Source organism: Oreochromis niloticus, linkage group LG23 (assembly GCF_001858045.2).
Source record: "Oreochromis niloticus isolate F11D_XX linkage group LG23, O_niloticus_UMD_NMBU, whole genome shotgun sequence".
NCBI lineage: Eukaryota > Metazoa > Chordata > Actinopteri > Cichliformes > Cichlidae > Oreochromis > Oreochromis niloticus.
The window spans coordinates 39,460,074-39,480,582 of NC_031986.2; the positions used below are offsets into that span (position 1 = coordinate 39,460,074).

Genomic DNA, 20,509 nt, shown 5'->3' on the forward strand with positions numbered 1-20,509 from the left:
GAGACAGGATATTTCTAATTTTAGAGATATTCTAATCGCTTTAATAGGATATTATGGTCAACAGTATCAAACGCAGCACTGAGGTCTAGCAGGACAAGCACAGAGATGAGTCCACTGTCGGAGGCCATAAGAAGATCATTTGTAACCTTCACTAAAGCTGTTTCTGTGCTGTGATGAGCTCTATAACCTGACTGAAACTCTTCAAATAAGCCATTCCTCTGCAGATGATCTGTTAGCTGTTTGACAACTACTCTTTCAAGAATTTTTGATATGAAAGGAAGGTTGGAGATTGGCCTATAATTAGCTAAGACAGCTGGGTCTAGAGATGCTTTTTAAGTAAAGGTTTAACTACAGCCAGCTTGAAGGCCTGTGGTACATAGCCAATTATTAGAGATAGGTTGATCACATTTAAGATTGAAGCATGAATTAATGGCAGGACTTCTTTGAGCAGTTTTGTAGGAATGGGGTCTAAAAGACACGTTGATGGTTTGGAGGAAGTAATTATTAAAATGAACTCAGAAAGATCAATTGGAGAAAAAGAGTCTAAATGAATATCAATGGTACTGAAAGTAGCTGTAGATAATGTTACATCTGTCGGACTATTATTGGTAATTTTTTCTCTACGATAAGAATTTTATTTGTGAAGAAGTTCATGAAGTCATTACTAGTTAACGGTAAAGGGATGGTTGCCTCAATAGAGCTCTGACTTTTTGTCAGCCTGGCTACAGTGCTGAAGAGAAACCTGGGGTTGTTCTTATTTTTTCAATCAGTGATGAATAGTACGATGTTCTGGCTTTGCGGAGGGCTTTCTTATAAAGCAACAAACTCTTTCTGCAGGCTAAATGATGATCTTCTAAATTTGTGACACACCATTTCCTCTCCAGCTGACACTGCGGAGTCAGGTACTTCTGATTTGAGGCCTTAGTTTTCACCGGAGGTACAGTATCCAGAGTCGTACGTAGTGAGGAGGTAAAATTATTAACAAGATGACCGACCTCTGTTGGAGTAGCGTTCAGGTAGCTGCTCTGCTCTAAGTTGGTACATCGCATTGAAGATGATAACAGTGGGTGGATTATATTCTTAAACTCAGTTACAGCGCTTTCAGAAAGACATCTACTTTGATAGTCTACTCTCCACTGCTGTGTAATCAATTATTGTAAATGTAAATGTTATCAGAAAATGATCAGACAGCAGAGGGTTTTCAGGAAACACTGTTAAGTGTTCAGTTTCTATGCCATATGTTAAAACAAGATCTAGAGTGTGGTTAAAGTGGTGGGTGGGTTCTTTTACATTTTGAGAGAAGCCAATTGAGTCTAATAACAGATTAAATGCCATGTTGAGGCTGTCATTTTTAGCATCTACATGGATGTTAAAATCACCCACAATAATTATTTTATCTGAGCTGAGCACTAAATCAGATAAAAAGTCTGAGAAATCAGACAGAAACTCTGTGTAAGGCCCAGGTGGACGATATATGATAACAAGTAAGACTGGTTTCTGAGTTTTACAGCTGGGGTGGACGAGGCTAAGCATCAGGCTTTCAAATGAATTAAAAGTCTGTCTTGGTCTTTCATTGATTAATAGGCTGGTGTGAAAAATTGCTGCCACACCGCCCCCTCGGCCTGTGCTTCGAGATTTCTGGTAGTTAGAATGATTCGGGGGTGTTGATTCATTTAAACTAACATAATCATCCGGCTGCAACCACACTGTAAAATGTAATATTGTGTTTAATTAAAAATATTAAATAGGCTGAACTCAATTTTTATCAATTTGTTATTAGAACTCAATTTAAATAAGTTACCAGTACTTTTTATGCAAAAACGCTGATAAACTCCATTTATTTGAGTTGTCTTAACTTAGAAAAACTAAGTAAGCTGGAAGTTTTGCTTCTCAGTGCGGAAGGATGAAAGATGTGTTTTGAAAATGCCACGTGACTACCGTCCTCCTCCCTCGCGGATCAGTCCGCATGTTCACGGTGCATTTTTTATGGAATATGTTGAGCAAACCTGGAGAAGCGTCAGCTCAAGATATTATTGTTGTCATTGCTGTGGATCTTTACCTGATACACTGACTTGGTGAGTAAATGTTTACTCTTATTCAGACTGATTTTGTGGCTTCTCTTAGTTTAGCACCAGGTTTAAAATCTTGCTAGCTAGTTAGTGTTAGCCTAGCGTTGCTGCTGCCGCTGGGCTCGTCTTACTCAAAAATTAACACCACAGCCTTAAAAACCTTACATAAAACTATGTGGTGAAATTTTCTGTTGATTGTTTGAAATAAATAAGTGAGATAAGAGCCCAGACAAAATTCTTCGGGAGGTGCAGCCGTTAGGGGTGGGGGTGGGGGGTGGATAACAGAGCTCTCCGAAAACGTGGAAGCACTTTTGCAAATATGTGATATTTTGATAAATTAAGTAGATATTTGAGCATTACATAGCTACATTGTCGCCTGAAAATATCTTAAAAGGTTATTTTGTGACCCAGAAAGGGTAGTCTGGGGAAAAGGAGGATCGCATTTGTCGGCCACGGTTGTCGGAGCCTGTGCGTACTTGTAAGCGCGGCAATGGCGGAGGAGCGCCGCTGAAAAACTTATTACTTTTTCTGGGTCACAAAATAAACTTTTAAGATATTTTCAGGCGAGAATGTAGCTGTGTAAATTTCAAATATCTGCTCGATTTATCAAGACATCACATATTTGCAAAAATGCTCCGACGTTTTCGGAGACGTCTTTTTTTTTTTTTTTTTTTTCATGCTTTGTGGCAGCTTTAGAACATCTGTGGCATCTATTAATGTCAAATCTAGCCTTTATTTAACAACATAAGCAAACTCTATGTTACAATGGTTGCACAGCCATTAAGGATCAAATCAGTTTCTGAAAAATGTTCTGTTTTTTCTCCCTCTGCTTGCTTCTTACTGTCTTTGAGGCTCGGGACCAGCACTCCTGCTGTTGGACAGAAAGACATCAACTCAGTGGTAAGTATTTTGGTTTTCCAATATATTAGCAACTGTCAGTGACATTTATATTAATCAGGCTGAACTTTAATCATACTTTAGATCAGCCTGTTTTACTTGTTGTTTTATTTGTGCTTTGGTTTGGGGAAGTTGTTTCTTTACTGATCTTTTCCTGTCTTCTGTTGTTAGACTTGAGATATGACTGCACTATGCTGTTGCTGGTGACCACAGTTAATTCTACAAGACATGCTGTGTAAGTAAACAAACAACAACAGTTTGGTCTGCATTTCTTGAAAGATCACATCCCCCAAACTTAGTTTAGAGGGTCTACACTGTATATAGTGAAGTCTGCAAGTTTTCTAACAGCAAAATCTGTTTTGTGCCCAAAATCATTTTGCACATCATTAGAATGAAAGTTATTGGTAAATGGCCTGTATTTATATAGCGCTTTTCTGGTCCCTAAGGACCCCAAAGCGCTTTACATATCCAGTCATTCACCCATTCATACACACATTCACACACTGGTGATGGCAAGCTACGTTGTAGCCACAGCCACCCTGGGGCGCACTGACAGAGGGGAGGCCATGTTTGCATAGCCCTTTTTTAAAATGATGCTTTCATGACATTATTGTGTGTTGGGTGGTGGTCAGGGTTATCCAGACTGACAATTTGGGACATTGAATGTCACCTCTCCGGTGGGGAGGGAGCCTGAGATTGTCTAAATTGGAGTCTGTTTTATACCAAATGCAGAAAAAAATGTTTTAAGAAAGCAATTAAGTTCATGTTCCAAAAAATATGATTGTTTGCTTGCAGGACAACAGGAGAGATGAGTCCTCCGTCACAGATGGTGTGGTCAGTGAAGATGGTCGCCTGCAGGTTCAAGCTCATTGCATCTCCAACCCACATCCACTGCCACTGTACTTAAGGGAAGTTAAAGACTTTCTTCTGCACTTACATTTGGATCACCTCGATCCATGACAGTCATTCAGGCAGTAATGCCTGGACTGGAAACAAGCATCCTTAAAATAATACAACATTCCAGCTCATGTGTTGGAATGGAAAACAAATGTGTTGTTTAAATTAGAGACTGCACTTGTGACAGAACAACAAATATTTTATTTTGATTATATAAGTAATGTAAGTACAAAACAAACTTGTGGTAGGCCTAAACTTATTTTCAGAATAATTAAATCTGAGACTTTGTTTCATTGTAAGATTATAACAGTGATGGCAATATAATTGTTTGTTGTTCAGCAGAACAGTGTCCAGTATGTTGGCTGTTATACTTTGTTGTGTTTGAAAATAAAAGTTGGGCTGATTTTAACATCATTACAAAAATTGTTGTTAATTATTTTTAAAAATATTCATGGTACCACAAATTGTTTTTTCATTTAGTTGAACTTAACATGTTTGTCAGTAGGTAAACAATTAGTATTGTACAGTCAGAAATATCAAGTTATTGTTAATACTGCAAGTCTGCAGTATTATGTCTGTTAGGACAACTAATGTATAAGTTGTCCTAACAGTCATCTTAAGTAAGCTTTACTTAGTTTTTTTGAGGCAACGAGTTTCCATAATTTTTTTGAGTTCTGGGAACTAACAAGGCTGTACAGTGTACTCAAAATGAGTAAGTTGCCCTAACTTGGTCATCTTACGTAAACTTGATCCAATTTTTTTGAGTTCTGGGAACAAATGAGCTTGTACAGAGTACTCAAAGTAAATAAGTTGTCCTAACTTAGTCATTTTTAGCTAAGCTTTACTCAATTTTTTTGAGGCAACGAGTTTCCATAATTTTTTTGAGTTCTGGGAACTAATTAGATTTTACAGTGCAGGTTTCTGTAAGTCAATTTGTTGATCAATTATTAAGTCATGTACTAACAGAGACTTGGAAGAGAGAGACCTAATGTTTAATAATCCACATTTCACTGTTTTACTCTTTGGTTCAGATGTGGATACTGTATTGTTCTTTCTTTGTGATTTTTCATGTTTAAGTTGTTTATTGCTGGTTTTTAGTTTGTTTTTTGTCTGTTTGGGAGCTGACACAGTCTCAATGGAAATGGGGGAGGGGTGTAACAGGAGGAGAGAAGCTGCAGAGAGGCGTGCAAGACTGAAACTCTGCTTCCTGGTCCCAACTCTGGATAGTCATATTTTGGGGGGTTTAATGATCAGTTTAAAGATCAGGCTTCCTCCAGAAGGTTTGCCAATTATCTATGAAGCCCACATCGTTTTTTGGACACCACTCAGACAGCCAGCAATTTAAGGAGAACATGCGGCTAAACATGTCACTCCTGGTCTGATTGGGGAAGGGAGCAGAGAAAACTACAGAGTCCGACATTGTTTTGGCAAAGTTACACACCGATTCAATATTGATTTTAGTGACCTCCGATTGGCGCAAGCGGGTGTCATTACTGCCGACGTGAATTACGATTTTACTGAATTTACGTTTACCCTTAGCCAGCAGTTTTAAATTTCCCTCAATGTCGCCTGCTCTGGCCCCTGGAAGACAATTGACTATGGTTGCCGGTGTCTCTAGCTTCACATGTCTGAGAACAGAATCACCAATTACCAGATAAGCAGATAAGCTACTCAGAAACACCACTGTGTTTGAGCAGGAACAGGAAGTGATACTCTACCGCAGAGAGAGCGAACACCAAGTGACAGCGCCACCAAGAGTCAGGAGTCAGCCTGTGCACTAACCCTTAGTGCATGAGTACCATTCACAGAGAGTTGGGGAATGGCTGCAATCACAGCATTGTAAGATGGCGAAAGATGTACCCTTAGGCCCCCTCCTCGATTCAGAGATGGTCTTTCCCTTTTCACGTAAATGGCCTCCTTGACTCCGCGCTCAAACCAGCGTTCCTCCCTGTCCAGGATGTGTACATCCTCATCCTTGAAAGAGTGTCCACTGGCCTGTAGGTGTAAATAGACTGCAGAGTCCTGGCCTGATGAGGTAGCTCTTCTGTGTTGTGCCATCCGCTTCGCCAGAGGTTGTTTGGTTTCCCCGATGTATAAATCCTGGCAATCCTCCTGGCACTTAACAGCGTACACTATGTTACTCTGTTTGTGTCGGGGGACCCGATCCTTGGGGTGGACCAATTTTTGGCGCAGCGTGTTTTGGGGTTTAAAAGCCACAGAGACCCGGTGTTTAGAAAAAATGCGTCTCAACTGCTCCGATACTCCTGACACATATGGGATCACTACAGGTTTTTGCTTGGGCAGCGGTTGTCCTTCTCTCCTGGATCGGCTGGAGCTTTCTTTAGGTGCCTTCCCAGCTTTGACAAAAGTCCAGCTGGGATAACCACGTTTACTCAGGGCCTTCTTGATGTGCTGTTCTTCTGCCTCCCTGGCCGCTGTGTCAGTGGGGATGGTGTTTGCTCTGTGTTGTAGCATCCTGATGACACCCAGTTTGTGCTCCAGTGGATGATGAGAGTCAAACCTTAGATACTGATCCATATGTGTAGGTTTACAGTACACGTCAGCTTTTAGATGTCCCCCATTACTGATAGAAATCTCACAGTCTAAGAAGGCTAGCCTGCCACTTTTACTTAAGGTACATCTTTCGCCATCTTACAATGCTGTGATTGCAGCCATTCCCCAACTCTCTGTGAATGGTACTCATGGCCATTGATCAGTGGTCTTTGATCAGTGGGTTTTGGTCAGTGGTTGTTGATCAATGGTCATGAGAATTTGCATAATTATGATTAAGGAACTGACCTCCCAGCCCATTGTTCCTTCAGTGGGCTGGTTTCAGTCATTATGCAAATGTACTGTTTATAAGATTGGGGAAACCTGCAGTCAGCTGAGACTGAAGAAGTCACTTGGATGAGTGACGAAACGTTTCTCCCACAAAACGCTACGTCCAGATGAACAGAATCAACTTTTGGAGATTTACTTTCCTGGATGATTGAGAATGCATTAAGCATCATCATCTTAAATGCATCATCTCTGCTGCACTTGATGTAACCTAAATCTGATTAGGAGCACCACAGCTACTGTGCACCAGTCTAACACAGTGCTTTATTGTAATTTCACCACATTAACGCAAACTAACCTGTTTATCCTGCACATAACTACCCAGTATTTTCATCAACATTTGAGTAACATAAAATTAGTATAGCTTAGTTTGTTTTGAAAGACGTTTCACAAAAATGAAAAACCATAATTTTCAAAACACATCATACACAATTCCAATATGTGATTAAAATGATGAATGTAAGCTTTGACTCTGCCGTTTATTAACTTTTTAACTAACTGTTTAGTAAGTAGTTGTTTTATTTAGCTGAAAAGAAGACAATATTTATACCAAATCCATATTTACACTTATGGGACCATTCTGTAATCAGAGAGCTCTTTAACCATATTTCCCTTCTCTCTCTGTTAATTTGATTTACAGTATATTTTTTTTTATAACACCACTCAAAACCAAGTAAAATAACAGCTAGGAAATTGGAAATCAAAGGTGTTTAATACACCGTAGTGTAGGGATGGGTATTGATAAGATTTTAACGATTCCGATTCCATTTTCGATTCTGTTTAACGATTCGATTCTTTATCGATTCTCTTATCGATTCTTGTTTTTAAAAAGGAGAACACTAAGGTCGATTAGCTTAGAACTGTTTTATATCTTCTCTTTGAACAAGATAGAAATTTAGGAGTAACATGGCCTTACGAACCCAACAGTGAGATCTTAAGAGATCCACAGCCTACGGCTCTTCAATGGGGTGTCACAGAGTCCCTGTGGAAAATTGTAAACGTAAAATAATAAAATAAATATTCTTCTGTAGCAATAACAAAGTATAACATAAATTATTCTGTAGCAATTACACAAGAATATCCAGTAATGTCCCTGCCTACAATTAAACACATTCACTTACCATCTGCTGTGGCAAATGGCTGCAAGGTTTTGACCACAAACTAGTCACTGCTCGGTGACATTCGGGCCTGAAAAGAGACGCTACCGGTAGACTGCAGCGACAACTGCCAGCGAGCGCCAGCCAGACTCTGTCTGTCTGTCTCATCATGGTCACCTAAATGCACAATGGCAGGTTTTGTAATAAAGCAGATCGCGCTAACATAATATGCACTGTTAGCTGATTATTTACCTGCCGCATTAACGGGAGAGGACGTGCAAACGTTACCGCTGCTGCTGCTGGGTTGAGATTCACGAGTCCGGAGCGGAATTAAAGACATTCATTTAAGTTCATCGCGTGTTTTGTGAGCAAATGCTTTTGCATATTCGTAGTGTTTCCTCCCTTAATGAAATATCTACTTTGCAAGTATTGCAAGTTGCCCTGTTGTCATCCGTTCTCGTAAAGTATAAACAAACTTTTAAGCGTTTGAGCCGCTTAGGCGCCGTGTTTCCTGCCAGGTACGCTCCGACGCTCCGCAACGTGGTGACGTCATTCGGGGTGACTGGAATCGATAAGGGAATCGTTTGCAAAAATGGCAAACGATTCCAAGGAATTGAAACAGTGGGAACCGGTTCTCAACAAGAACCGGTTTTCGATACCCATCCCTACCGTAGTGTGATTCTCCTTTTTGCATGTGTAACTACAGAAACTAGATTAACTGCAATCATCATGGGTGGATTCAACAAAACAAGCAAACAAAAAATAGTTTTGATTTCATAAAATAAGTAGTCTGCCAGGAACTGAATTTTGCATTAATTCAACTTGATATTGCAGAGCTCTCTGAGAATAATCATTTAGGAAATTGTTCTAATGAGCCACACTGAAGGTTTCAGCATTTTCAAAACTAAGTTCAGACAAACGACAGGGCAATCACAACTGCAACTTAAAACCTTTAACCAAATTAAATATAAAGTGAAAAAGTGGTGAAGTAGACACAGATTAGCAGGTAGTCTGCTGCACTGTAGTCTGTTAATGTATCAAGAAGGTCAACTCAATAGCGCATACTGTGCAACATTGGGAAAAGACAAGGCGCAAAAAATTGTGTGCTTTTAAATGTTCAGACTTGTGCCTCATTTATTGAGATAAAAAAAAAACAATTAAAAAAATCTTCCATCTATCACAACATTCCTTTGTCAGTTGGGCATCAGTGTCTCCATTGTACCCTTAGGTTGTTCCAAAGCTTCTCTAATAACTTGGCGTCAAAGTGAAATTCATGTTAACTAATTAAAACTTGTTGTCTTGTATTTTCTCAGGTAAGCGTGTGTGTCTTGGGGAGCAGCTGGCCAGGATGGAGTTATTCCTGTTTTTCACCTCCCTGCTGCAGAGGTTTCACTTGTCTGCACCTGCTGGAGAGAAACCCAGTCTGGACTTCATTTTGGGAGCCACACTCAGTCCCAAACCTTATCGTCTGTGTGCTGTGCCACGCTAGAGCACGAGTTATCCTGAACCGAGCATGTCTGTTTCTCTGCTCTCTCAATGACTGTCTTCTGCTATTATTTTTGATGTTCAAGAATGTTATCTCTCTCTCTCTTTAGTGTAAGTGTAATAGAAGCAGAAAACCAACTTTAATAAAGCAACTGACAAACTCTGATTTGATTTGCAAGTGTCAGAGTATAAAGTACTTTACTTCATGCAGCAATGCAAGAAACTTGTAGAAACTTACCACCTAGGACAAGGAGTCAAGAGATGTGTTTAAATAACCCTGTTAATAATGTTATTTCTTCAGGGCTCTAGACTTGTGTAAAGACTTATTTGTGTTACTGTTGTTTTTTTGTCTGAGGTATCAAAGTATGCTGTATTGGATGGCTTAGAGTATCTTTTACTTTTTATATATTGAACACCTTTGGATTTTTTCACTAACTTTGTCTAGTAATTCTGAAAAGTAGCATACACAAAGCAACTGTTCTAGCTGTATGTGTGTGTAATATCTATGCCATTGTGTGTGTACAATACAATAGTCCCCAAATAAACAATAATAATAAACAGCCACTCTCGCAGCAGGGGGTGAAGGGTTCAGGTTTTTCCTTTAATTTTTCAGCAGTCTGTATTTTTATCAGCGACTTCTGCAACTTCCGTTGTTTTAAAGTCAACTCCAGTGAAAACATTTCTTGAAAAAGGCAAAACCCTGTGGCTGTTTGGAAACTAAGGGTTCTGGTATTTTACAGAATAAACAAAACAGAACACCCACCAGCCAGCAAAATTCCTACATGGCTCGGAAAGTAACAATGAAAAGATCTGTACCAAATTTACTTATTTGATATATTCCACCTCTAAGTTTCAGGATGGCTGCTAGTTTTTGTGTAACAAACATAGAAACCAATGAAGTGTGTTTATAAGCTCCTCAGTGGAGGTAAAAAGCCTAATATTATTAGTGGACTCTGGAAAAAGAGGCCCCAACCATGTTACACAAGACAGAGGACCTCTTGGGAATTCTGATGTAAAAAAACAAGTCAGGAGATAGAGCTCTTCCAGCTGGTTACTATGGAGCTGATTGTAAATTGAAGAATGCTGGAAACAACTTCAAAATGTATCACATTTAGCTCCAAACTTCTCAAAGTCTGCTTTGAGATTGCTTTTCAAGTCACAAATATTTGCAGACTTTTTAATGTAAATCTAAATGTTACATAAACATGTTAAGTATATGTGCCAGTTCTAAATATTAATAGTTAAATCTAAATGTTATCGGAAACAAATTTACTCAGTGAAAGTACCAAAATAAAAGCTTCACGAAAACCTCCAGCTCATCAAAGTACAACATAGAAAAGAAATAGCAGCAATCTTAAGGAAAAGATTTGCAGTATTGGCAACCCAAGCATTCCTATTTGAGTATTTCAGTACAGTTGGATGATGCAAAAGACTAATGTACACAAATGTTCTAGCAATTTGGGGGGCGCTGGCCAAGAAGTTTGCTCAACTATCTGCCTCAATGTAATAGCAGGAATACACAAACCTGCAAACATATTGTTGTATAAAGATTAATTATTGGGCGTTTAATGGCTAACAAACGACTCTGTTACTCTAACTTCCCCTTGTTCAGTTCAACTTGCTTTTTCCTTTTAAAAAAAAATACATTTTAAACAATTAAGCACTTTTCTCTTAAGACAGTGTATATCAGGGGTGTCCAAAGTCCGGCCCGCGGAATAGAATATGGCCCGCACTTCAACTTTTGCTTGAGTGTATTGCACTTCTTAGTTTGAACACCAGGGGGAGCTACTGTTGATCAAGGCAGTTTCTCCACTAAAAAGGACAATCACAGAAGAAATTTACCCCAAGTTACCAAACATTGCAGAACCAAAGAAGCGAAAGGTAGAAAGTGAGTGCAGAAAATTTCAGACACAGTGGGAGAGTGAATATTTCTTCAAAGAATTCAAGACATAGTGTGTCTGTTTGATCTGCACTGAAACTGTGGCAGTTATGAAAGAGTATAATGTACGACGTCATTATGAAACCAAACATCAGGCCTATGCATCCTACACTGGTGCTGAGCGAGAGCAGAAATTAAAGCAAAGGGTAGCTATCCTGCAGGGTCAGCAACAGTATGTTTTTTCGTGCTCAAATTGTCCAGGAAAAGGCTCCAATAGCAGCTATGAGGTCGCCCAACTCATCGCAAGACATGGCAAGCCTTTTTCAGATGGAGACCTCATAAAACGCTGCCTCGTTAAAGTCACCGAAATAATGTGCCCGAAAAAAGTGCAGGACTTCAACAACGTCAGCATGTCCAGAAATCCAGTTGTGCGATGCGTTGAAGACTGTCAGCCAACATTAAACTGCAACTGTCTGATAAAGCTGTGCTTTGGATTTTTACTCCATCGCATGCGATCTGAGCACTGATGCCACAGCTGCTAATTGTTTTGCGGGGAGTGGACGAGAGCACGAGCGCTTTAGGTGAGTAAAAAATATATTCCACAGTACCCGTGTGTTAATGTGCAGGTACACATGCTTCAAATATCAATAATGCGCATCAATTCTGTCACTACCCTGCTTTTACGCACCACTTTCTTATATGCGTTTTTCTTGTTAACACACAGAGTACACACCGCTGTGCACAGCGCACGCACACGCAAAGTCAGCTGATCTCATCTGATGCAGATCTGCTCCTTGATCAAGTGACATTTGTCCGGATTTCTGGCACGAGTGGCGATCAGCACCGCGGCTGGATGGCCCGATTTACATACCCAGTGCAGCTGATACTCACCAGAATAATTTACTAAAATTATATGGACTCATGTTATTAAGTCCAGTTCAGTCTGTTAATGTTGATAACCGTTTCAAACGACCGTTAATAGGTGTGTTGCTAAGCCTAAGAACTTAAATAACAAGCTTGAAATGTACCCGTCCCATTTTCCCCTTTATTGTTTTTTCTCTGTACTGTCTCTTCTGTCTAAGAAGAAATCTGCTGCTGTTCTGAGAATGAGCTACCAAAGCTTTTTCTGAATAAATCAATAAAGATCCATTTATGGAAAGCTGTGATGAAGGCAGTTTTGTCTTTAATTATATTCAACAATATAACACATTTGACCACTTTTAAATGATTTTTCTAACTTTAATACACTACAGTTAAGGTTATATACCTAATTTCTAGTAAGTGGCCCAGCCCCTCCTATATTTGTATGTATGTGGCCCTCAGTGAAAAAAGTTTGGACACCCCTGGTGTATATAGATAAAAGCGATCCACTCGAATAAAAGGCACACCGATATCTTGTGTTAACTGTATCATTTTCAATCATTTTTCTTTAAAGTTCTCTTCATTATTCTTCCCACATTCCAAACCAAATTAGGATTCGGGTTTCAAGATAAGGTACCAATGCCTTTAACCTACTGGGCGGTTTAAACTTTTCACACACTGAGTGTGTTGTTCCCTTTGACTCTGAATGTGTTATGTAATTATGACAAGAACCCAAAGGTCCCCAGAAGAATAATACCAACTACTGTAAACCATACAGGCCAGTATACTGAAATATACTGCTCAAAAACTGATCGTGCTTAAATCAGAAATGCGATCTTTGTGAATGAAATATTTAATAAATATATTACGTAATTTATTGAGAAAAAACCAAAGTAGACGGTCAGTGAAAAACAAAGCCATTAGCCTTCTAAATTAAACTGAAAGGTAAAAGTTTCATTGCTCAGGTGTTTTCTTAATTAATAAATGTACGAAAACAATAATCCTAAACTAAAAGCACACCGTGTGGCTAAGAATATCGAGCGGAAACATGCACGGCTACCTGTGTTCCTCCTAAATGTAGCCCTAAACTTCATAAACTGTTACAATTCCGATTTTTTTAACCACCTGGTACAGGTATATCATGTTCTAGTCAGACTTGTAGTTGTAACAGAGTGTCTTAGAGATGTAGCGTAATTTTACATTGATTAAGTCTTAACCACGTGCTTTTATTTCGAAAGCAAACCACGGTTCGTTGTTTTGGAGTCTTTCCACGTCCTCAGGTAATAAAACAATCATCGTCATATTTGCGTATAGAGCCCGTCTCAACATTAACCGACAGCCTAACTAAGCGAAGACATGGAGACAATTTACAGCCTTCTTGGCTCAGAGTGGGTAGACGGCAGGAGCATTTTAATCTTTTTGTTTGTTCTTCTGCTTACGACTGAAGTTTTGAAGAACAGAGTGCCAAAAAACTTTCCTCCCGGACCGTGGGCTCTGCCTTTCATTGGTGATCTTCATCGCATCAGACCTGATAGAATTCATCTGCAGTTTGCAGAGGTATACATACTAATTATTATTATTATTAGTTGTTGTAGTTGTTGTAGTAGTATTAATAATATTTTTGTTGGTGTTATTTCATGTCATAAAAATAGTGTGCCCCAGGCATTAAAAGTGCTGTTGCTCTCTTTTTGAAAGGTTAGTATGTATTTGTGCAGAGCTGGCCCAATTTTCTATGGGGTGTTAACCAAAATATTATGTGGGGCCCCCACCAACCACCTCACCTTCACCAATGTTAACCATATATTGTCTGTCCTTTGTGTGTGTGTGTGTGTGTGTGCATTCTACAGTTAAGACAACAGTTATCATGAGTCACTTGTGGGTTGGGAAGTAATAAACCAAAGCAAGCAAGTAATTTACTTTTAATTGCATTCGAAATGTGCAATAGGGCAGAAGAGTCACAGAGAGTTCAGCCTAGTCCTGAATATTTTCTTACATAAAAATAGATACCTATGGATTGAATGAAGTATTTGTTTGTTGTTGTCATTTTGGTCTATTTATTGAGAGAAATAGACATTGCGGTGTGTGAAGCTGTATTTGTATTCACAAGAAGCTGTATTAATATTGGCTTTCTCAAGAAGAAGTAGCTAAAAAAAATTAGGCACATCCCAACCCAACACTGAACAGAATCTTCTGTTCATGTTCAGTTTGCAGAGAAATATGGAAACATATTCAGCCTTCGATTCTTTGGTCAAAGAACTGTGATTATTAATGGCTACAAGCTTGTCAAAGAAGCCCTAATCCAACGAGGAGAAGACTTCGTGGATCGTCCCAGCCTACCAATGTTTGAAGAATTGGTTGGGAATAAAGGTGATCATTTTCCTTGAAAAATGTTTAAAATGTTTTAATAAGACCAGCATCACCAGCCTGTCACCTTTTTAGCAATGTTAAGACCTAAGTCAATATTTTTTAGACTTTAATTTTAAGTTACTTTGCATCTAACGCTGTTTTGTTTTTCCAAAAGGTCTTGTGGTATCAAATGGGTATCAGTGGAAGCAACAGAGGAGATTTGCTCTTCACACACTCAGAAACTTTGGTCTGGGCAAGAAGACCCTGGAGTTATACATCCAGCAGGAGTGCCAGTATCTCACAGAGGCTTTTGCAGATCACCAAGGCACACACAATAACACACACACACACACACACACACACACACACACACACACACACACACACACACGAAACTCACACTTTTTATGATGACACAGTAATAATACTTTTTTTGTCTTCATTAATAATAACAATTAATGGTTAATATGGATATATCCTTTTACTTTACCTCAAACTTCTGCAAGACAGTAACATACACCTGCACATTACTACATAAGACTCTAAATCCAACTAATCCTACAGTCATAGTGAAACACACAACAACTTCCTACGTTTTAAACTTAAACACAAGTCCATGTAAAATTTGTTTTAAAGAATCCAAAATTCATTAACATGAGTTTGCTCTAATGTTTTGTCTAATGGCCATATTCTCTTTCAGGAAAGCCTTTTAATACCCAGTCACTTTTAAACAACGCTGTGTCCAACATCATTTGCTGCTTGGTGTTTGGGAATCGATTTGAGTACACCGACAAGCAGTTTCAGTCAATTCTGCAGCTCTTCAATGAGATAGTTTACTTGGAGGGAAGCGTGTGGGCACAGGTGAAACTCTTTTACATACTGTAGTGTTGTTTGACTCAGGATTCATATAGAACACACATAAGAACACTTTAACTGAACTTTTTTGTTCAGCCCAAGCTGTTTTTGCTTTCCTAGCAGTTAGTGGAGCATAGCTATTATGCACATTAGACTCCACCAGTGCTGTGCCTTGTCTCAGATTCTGTCACTGATAACCAGAAATATTTCACTGTTGGGTTCATTTAAAAACAGTGGAGGAAGAAAGTTACATATTTTGAAATCTGGTGCAATGTAAAACTGATTTTAATTACAATTAAAGTATACTTTAAAATTGTGTTTAAATGAATTTACTTGGTTACTTTTCATTACTGTCTATCACAGTTTAAGCCTACTTTTGTCCAATTTGAGCTACTTAACATAAACCTATTGGTTATTCTGTTTACTTCCTGTAGGTTGCCATGGGTAGTTTATAAGTGAACTGCTGGGACACAATGTGATGTAATATCTTTGAAAGCCAACTGTTTCCAGGGTGTCAGATGCTTTATTGACTGTCTTCCTGTTCTGTAGATTTACAACACATTACCCTGGCTGATGAGGTGGCTGCCTGGACCTCACCAAAATATATTCACTCTGTTTCAAAAGATAATTGACTTTGTAGAAGTCAAAATCAAAGAACACAGAGAAAACCTCAACCCATCATCACCAAGAGACTACATTGATGCTTTTCTCATAGAAATGGGGGAGGTGAGCATTTTCAAAATGTGTTCTTGTTCATTTACATTTTCTAATGAAACATGTTTCCCACTTCTGGCTTTTGTGTCTCTGATAGAAGGAGGACGAAGACTCTGGTTTTAGTCTCAGCAATTTGTGTTTTTGCACCCTGGACTTGTTTGGTGCTGGAACTGAAACTACTACAACTACTTTACACTGGGGACTGCTATACATGATCTACTACCCTGACATTCAAGGTGTGTGTATGAACAATATTAATCCTGAATACAGACTTGTGACCATCTTTCTATTACTTTTTTTTCAGAGATTTCTCACAGATCATTCTTGTGTTGGGAGCGAAAGATGTGTAAATTCCCCCCTGGTTATCTAAGCGGCATAAACTTTTTAATAGCGCCAAATTGCAACAACAGCCACCAGTTCGTTTTCTCACTATGTGCAGAAAAAGTCCAGGCTGAGATCGATGCTGTGATTGGTTCATCCAGACAACCTTCTATGACTGACAGAGAAAACATGCCATATACTGATGCGGTCATCCATGAGATCCAGAGAATGGGCAACATCATTCCCCTCAACGTGGCCCATGTTGCAAACAGGGAAACAACAGTGGATAAGTACACAATCCCAAAGGTACACAAAGCAATTGTGAAGAGAAATTTTTTATAGCACTTTTGCGTTTTCCTTTTTTTTTTTTCAGATAGATTTTGAATGAAAAACTAGGAAAGCCGTCCTTTTATCATCTAATGCCAGGATTCTCAAAGTTGGTTGACTTAAATAAAGTTTTGTTTTGAATTCCAGAACGTCTTAAACTACAACTGCCTGTTGTGTTAAGTTAAACAAGCCTATATGTCATGTGAGAAGATGGAGTAACATTGTAACTTCCACAAAAAGCTACCTCAAATTCACCACAAAATGCAGAAAATGTATCTTGTAAAACGTGTTTAAGATAGAAAATAAAAGCTGGAGCAAGAATGAGAATGGGACACAAATGAAAGAGACTGAGATGCTGAGACATCCCAAAATATACTTGGGGCCAAAAATTAAACACAGTATGAATATAGTTCGTTTCAATTCAGTTTTATTTAGATATCACCAAATCACAGTAACAGTCACCTTGGGGTGCTGATTATTATTAAAGTCCAACAATCAGATGGCTCCTTTTAAGGAAGTACTTGGGAACAGTGGGAAGGAAAAACTACCTTTAAACAGGAAGAAACCTCCAGCAAAACCAGCTTCAGGGAAGGGCAGCCATCTGCTGTGACCAGACAAGGGGTGAGGGGAGGAGAAAGGAAAAAAAGACACACTGTGGAAGAGAGCCAGACATTAATAATAGCTAATTATTAAATGCAAATAAACGTATGAACACATAGAGAATGAAAAAAGAAAAGGAAGGGGAAGGATTTTAAATTTAATTCTAGATTTAACTGGAAGCCAATGAAGAGAAGTGAATATGAATCTAAAATCTTCTGTCTTTCTAGTCCCTGTCAGAGCTCTTACTGCAGCATTTTGGATCACTGCTTGCTGAAGGCTTTTCAGCGAGCATTTAGAGCAACCTGATACTAATGAATAGTCGACTGTAGAAGTAATAAATGCACAAATAATCAGCAATACCAGAAACATGTATGACAAACTGACTAGCACAAACACTAAAGAGACACAAATAAATAACGCTTCTAATTGGCTGTATTTTCTCAGGGTACAATGGTCATACCTGTTCTAAATTCGGTCTTAAATGATGAGACAATGTGGGAAACTCCAAACTCCTTCAACCCTCAACACTTTCTCAACCAGGATGGTAAATTCAGGAGGAGAGAGGCCTTCCTTCCTTTTTCTGCAGGTTAGTCAGTTGTTACAGTTCCTCAAAATCCAGTTAAAGGCTGTTTAAAGCCAAGTGCTTTAAAGAGGCAAAATTACTGAAGGAAAATGTCTTGCCATTAATCTTTTGCCTCAGCAGCCATTTACAATAACAGTGTTAACTTTGCTGAGGATCGATGTCTGTGATCAAAGAGATTAACTTATAAATTGTGTGAATAAAACTTATATGTCTTATTGTGTATTCAGGCAAGCGTGTGTGTCTCGGGGAACAGCTGGCCAGGATGGAGTTATTTCTGTTTCTTACTTCCCTCCTTCAGAGGTTTTCATTCTCTGCACCTGCTGGAGAGCAGCCCAGTCTGGAGTTCAAGTTAGGAGTCACTCGCAGTCCCAAACCTTACCGCCTCTGTGCCGTGCCACGTTAAAACACCAGTTCTTTTAATCTGAGCACTTATTTTCCCAGCAAAATTACATTTATGTTGTAATGAATGATGATCTGCTATATTACTATTTCTTTAGATTAAGGTGAATTGTTATTTTTCATCCTCTCTGTATTAAAATATGCAGTAAATATCTTCTCCTGCAACTTTCTTAAAGTCTTTTCCAGTGCACATTAAATTTGTCAGACCTACCAGACTCATTGTGCTCAAATAAATCACACTGTCATTAGGATTTGTGTTTAAGGTCACAATATAGTTTAAAACTGAGCTTTAACGGGTGGGAGTGCAGTTCGTTTCAGTGCTGTTTATCAGTTTGAGAATGTATCATGTAATCCGGACACTTCCGTTTCAATAAAAACTTTACTCTTTATTTAAAGGCTTTCAGAGTCACTTGTTGTCTTCATGAGTAAAACACCATATTCTGGCATGTGAAGAAAAAAAGAACTTTTCTTGGGTGTAAATCAAACCTTTACCTTTGCACACAAAGCAAATTCTGAGGTTCTTTATCTTCACATGTGCATGATATCAAATAACCAGTGAGAGAATGTCACCACAAGTAAAGTAACCATGGTGAGGCAAATATTTAAATCCTTAATTGAAACCACTATTACCACCCAAATCCTAGTGACCAATAATTCAGCAATCTTAAGATTATAAACAAAGGATAATTATAGGCTGGATGTGAACCGCATTGCTGGCTGCAGCTTTTGTGTGGAATCTGCGTGTTCTTTGTACAGACACACAATGGGACACACCTCCAAAAGTGGTTGAAAACAACAAGTTTCAGATTGGTGACAGTAAAATTGTGAGATTAAGAGGACTAGGGTACAACTGGAGCAGGTTGAGAAGTTGAATGGGTGCATTGGAGGTTTCTGGGAGAGTGCATTCAGGAGATTACAGGTTCTGAAGTTCAACTTCTGAAGTCTCTGTTGAGAAAAAATCAAGTTCTAGGAACATTTACAGAATCTAAGGGATCTTACAGCTAGTGAAGACTTCACTATGCTAATATGCGCTTTCAAAAAGAAATCTCTGTTACTGCACATCACTTTCGTATTATATTTTTTACTGTCTTAGAAAAGTAATCAAACAAGGCAAATTATTGATTAATTACAAATATATTACATCGTTAGGTGCAAGTATTAATCTGTAACTTTCATAAGTTTATTTGTCTAATAATGCTTAAGTAACAGAAAAGGCTTTTCTACAGCGCCCAGTTACGTTTTGCATTATTTAATACTGCATTGCTTTTTGTCCAATGGACCCCTCTGTAGGTACAACAAGAGAGCACTGTGCACTGTTTTCACAACCTAGCATGCCCCAACTGCATGCTTACCGCATGCATTTGGTACCAAAACCTCAGTTATGTTGTGGTGGCGCAGTTAAGAGTGTTATCCCATCCCTGACACATCTGACGAATAAGCGGAGTAAACGTTCTCACGTGTTTTGTAATGACGCATTTTTGATTCACTTTTTTCTCTTTGTGAAAAGAAACCAAAGCTCGAGGGAGAAAGCTACAAGTTAAAAAATCGATCAACTGATTGTTACCTTTAAACGAACTACAGGTCAGCACAAACAAGTGAAGACATGGAGACAGTATACAGTGTCCTCGGCTTAGAGTTAGGGATGCACCGATACCGATACTGGTATCGGGTATCGGGGCCGATACTGTAAAATGTGTGCGTACTCGTACTCGTAAAAGTTAACCGATACCATGAACCGATACTAATGTAGCCCGAATTTGGGAGTAGATACTCATAATTCCCATGGACTTGAACGCCACGGTAACATAAGGTGTTCACAGTTATGTGATGTAACTGTACCCTGAATTTAATTTGCCCTGTAATATGTCACAAGGTAAATACAGGTAATTAGAGCAATCAAACTGTTATGTTAATCATAAAAGTATTATTTTATGGTATGTAACTCTGAAGGGAGTTAAAATATTGTTCAGAGTTCTAATTTTCTGGAGGCCCGTGAAGGTAGCATAAAACGGGACCTGTGTATCTGTTGCAATGGAGGAGGAGAAGAGAACGGCATGGAGAGATGCACGAGGTTAGCTGAACCAAAGTGAGAGACCCGGCTAGTTTTACTGAGGTTAACTAGCACAAAAGAGTGTGTGACTAGAAAGCTGACCGTGTGGGAGCTTCGCAACAGAGTGTGGGTGAAGTGACTTTTTGTTTCAACGGTCGCACCACCGTGGAAAACTGTGTTTCCAGCTACGATCGCCGAGGCTAAAGGCTAGCCCGGACTGCTTGGCTGCACCACGGAGGCAGCCGTTATGGACTGTCGGAGAGCTGGACAGTGACTGGCTAACGCGCTGTA

The 20,509-nt window shown here is 39.0% G+C and overlaps 2 protein-coding genes across 6 annotated transcripts in view; both read left to right on the plus strand.

Moving 5' to 3' along the window:
* Positions 1–9,351, plus strand: part of LOC109196838 (cytochrome P450 2J2) — a 36,255-nt gene extending 26,904 nt beyond the window's left edge. Inside the window, exon 10 of the mRNA XM_019351307.2 lies at positions 9,112–9,351. Coding sequence (XP_019206852.1) covers positions 9,112–9,287 — 176 coding nt within the window. The 3' untranslated portion in view covers positions 9,288–9,351. The remainder of the gene's footprint in view (positions 1–9,111) is intronic.
* LOC100701255 (cytochrome P450 2J2) overlaps positions 1–20,509 on the plus strand; it is a 102,494-nt gene that overhangs the window by 51,680 nt on the left and 30,305 nt on the right. Inside the window, exon 1 of one of the 5 annotated variants that reach the window (XM_025903210.1) lies at positions 13,303–13,580. The exons of 2 other annotated variants lie outside the window; for them this stretch is intronic. In XM_025903210.1, the coding sequence (XP_025758995.1) occupies positions 13,380–13,580 (201 nt within the window). In that variant the 5' untranslated portion in view covers positions 13,303–13,379. Of the gene's footprint in view, positions 1–13,302; positions 13,581–19,516; positions 19,805–20,509 lie in introns of those variants that run through there. 2 more of the 5 variants (XM_019351315.2, XM_025903207.1) reach the window with 2 other exon arrangements.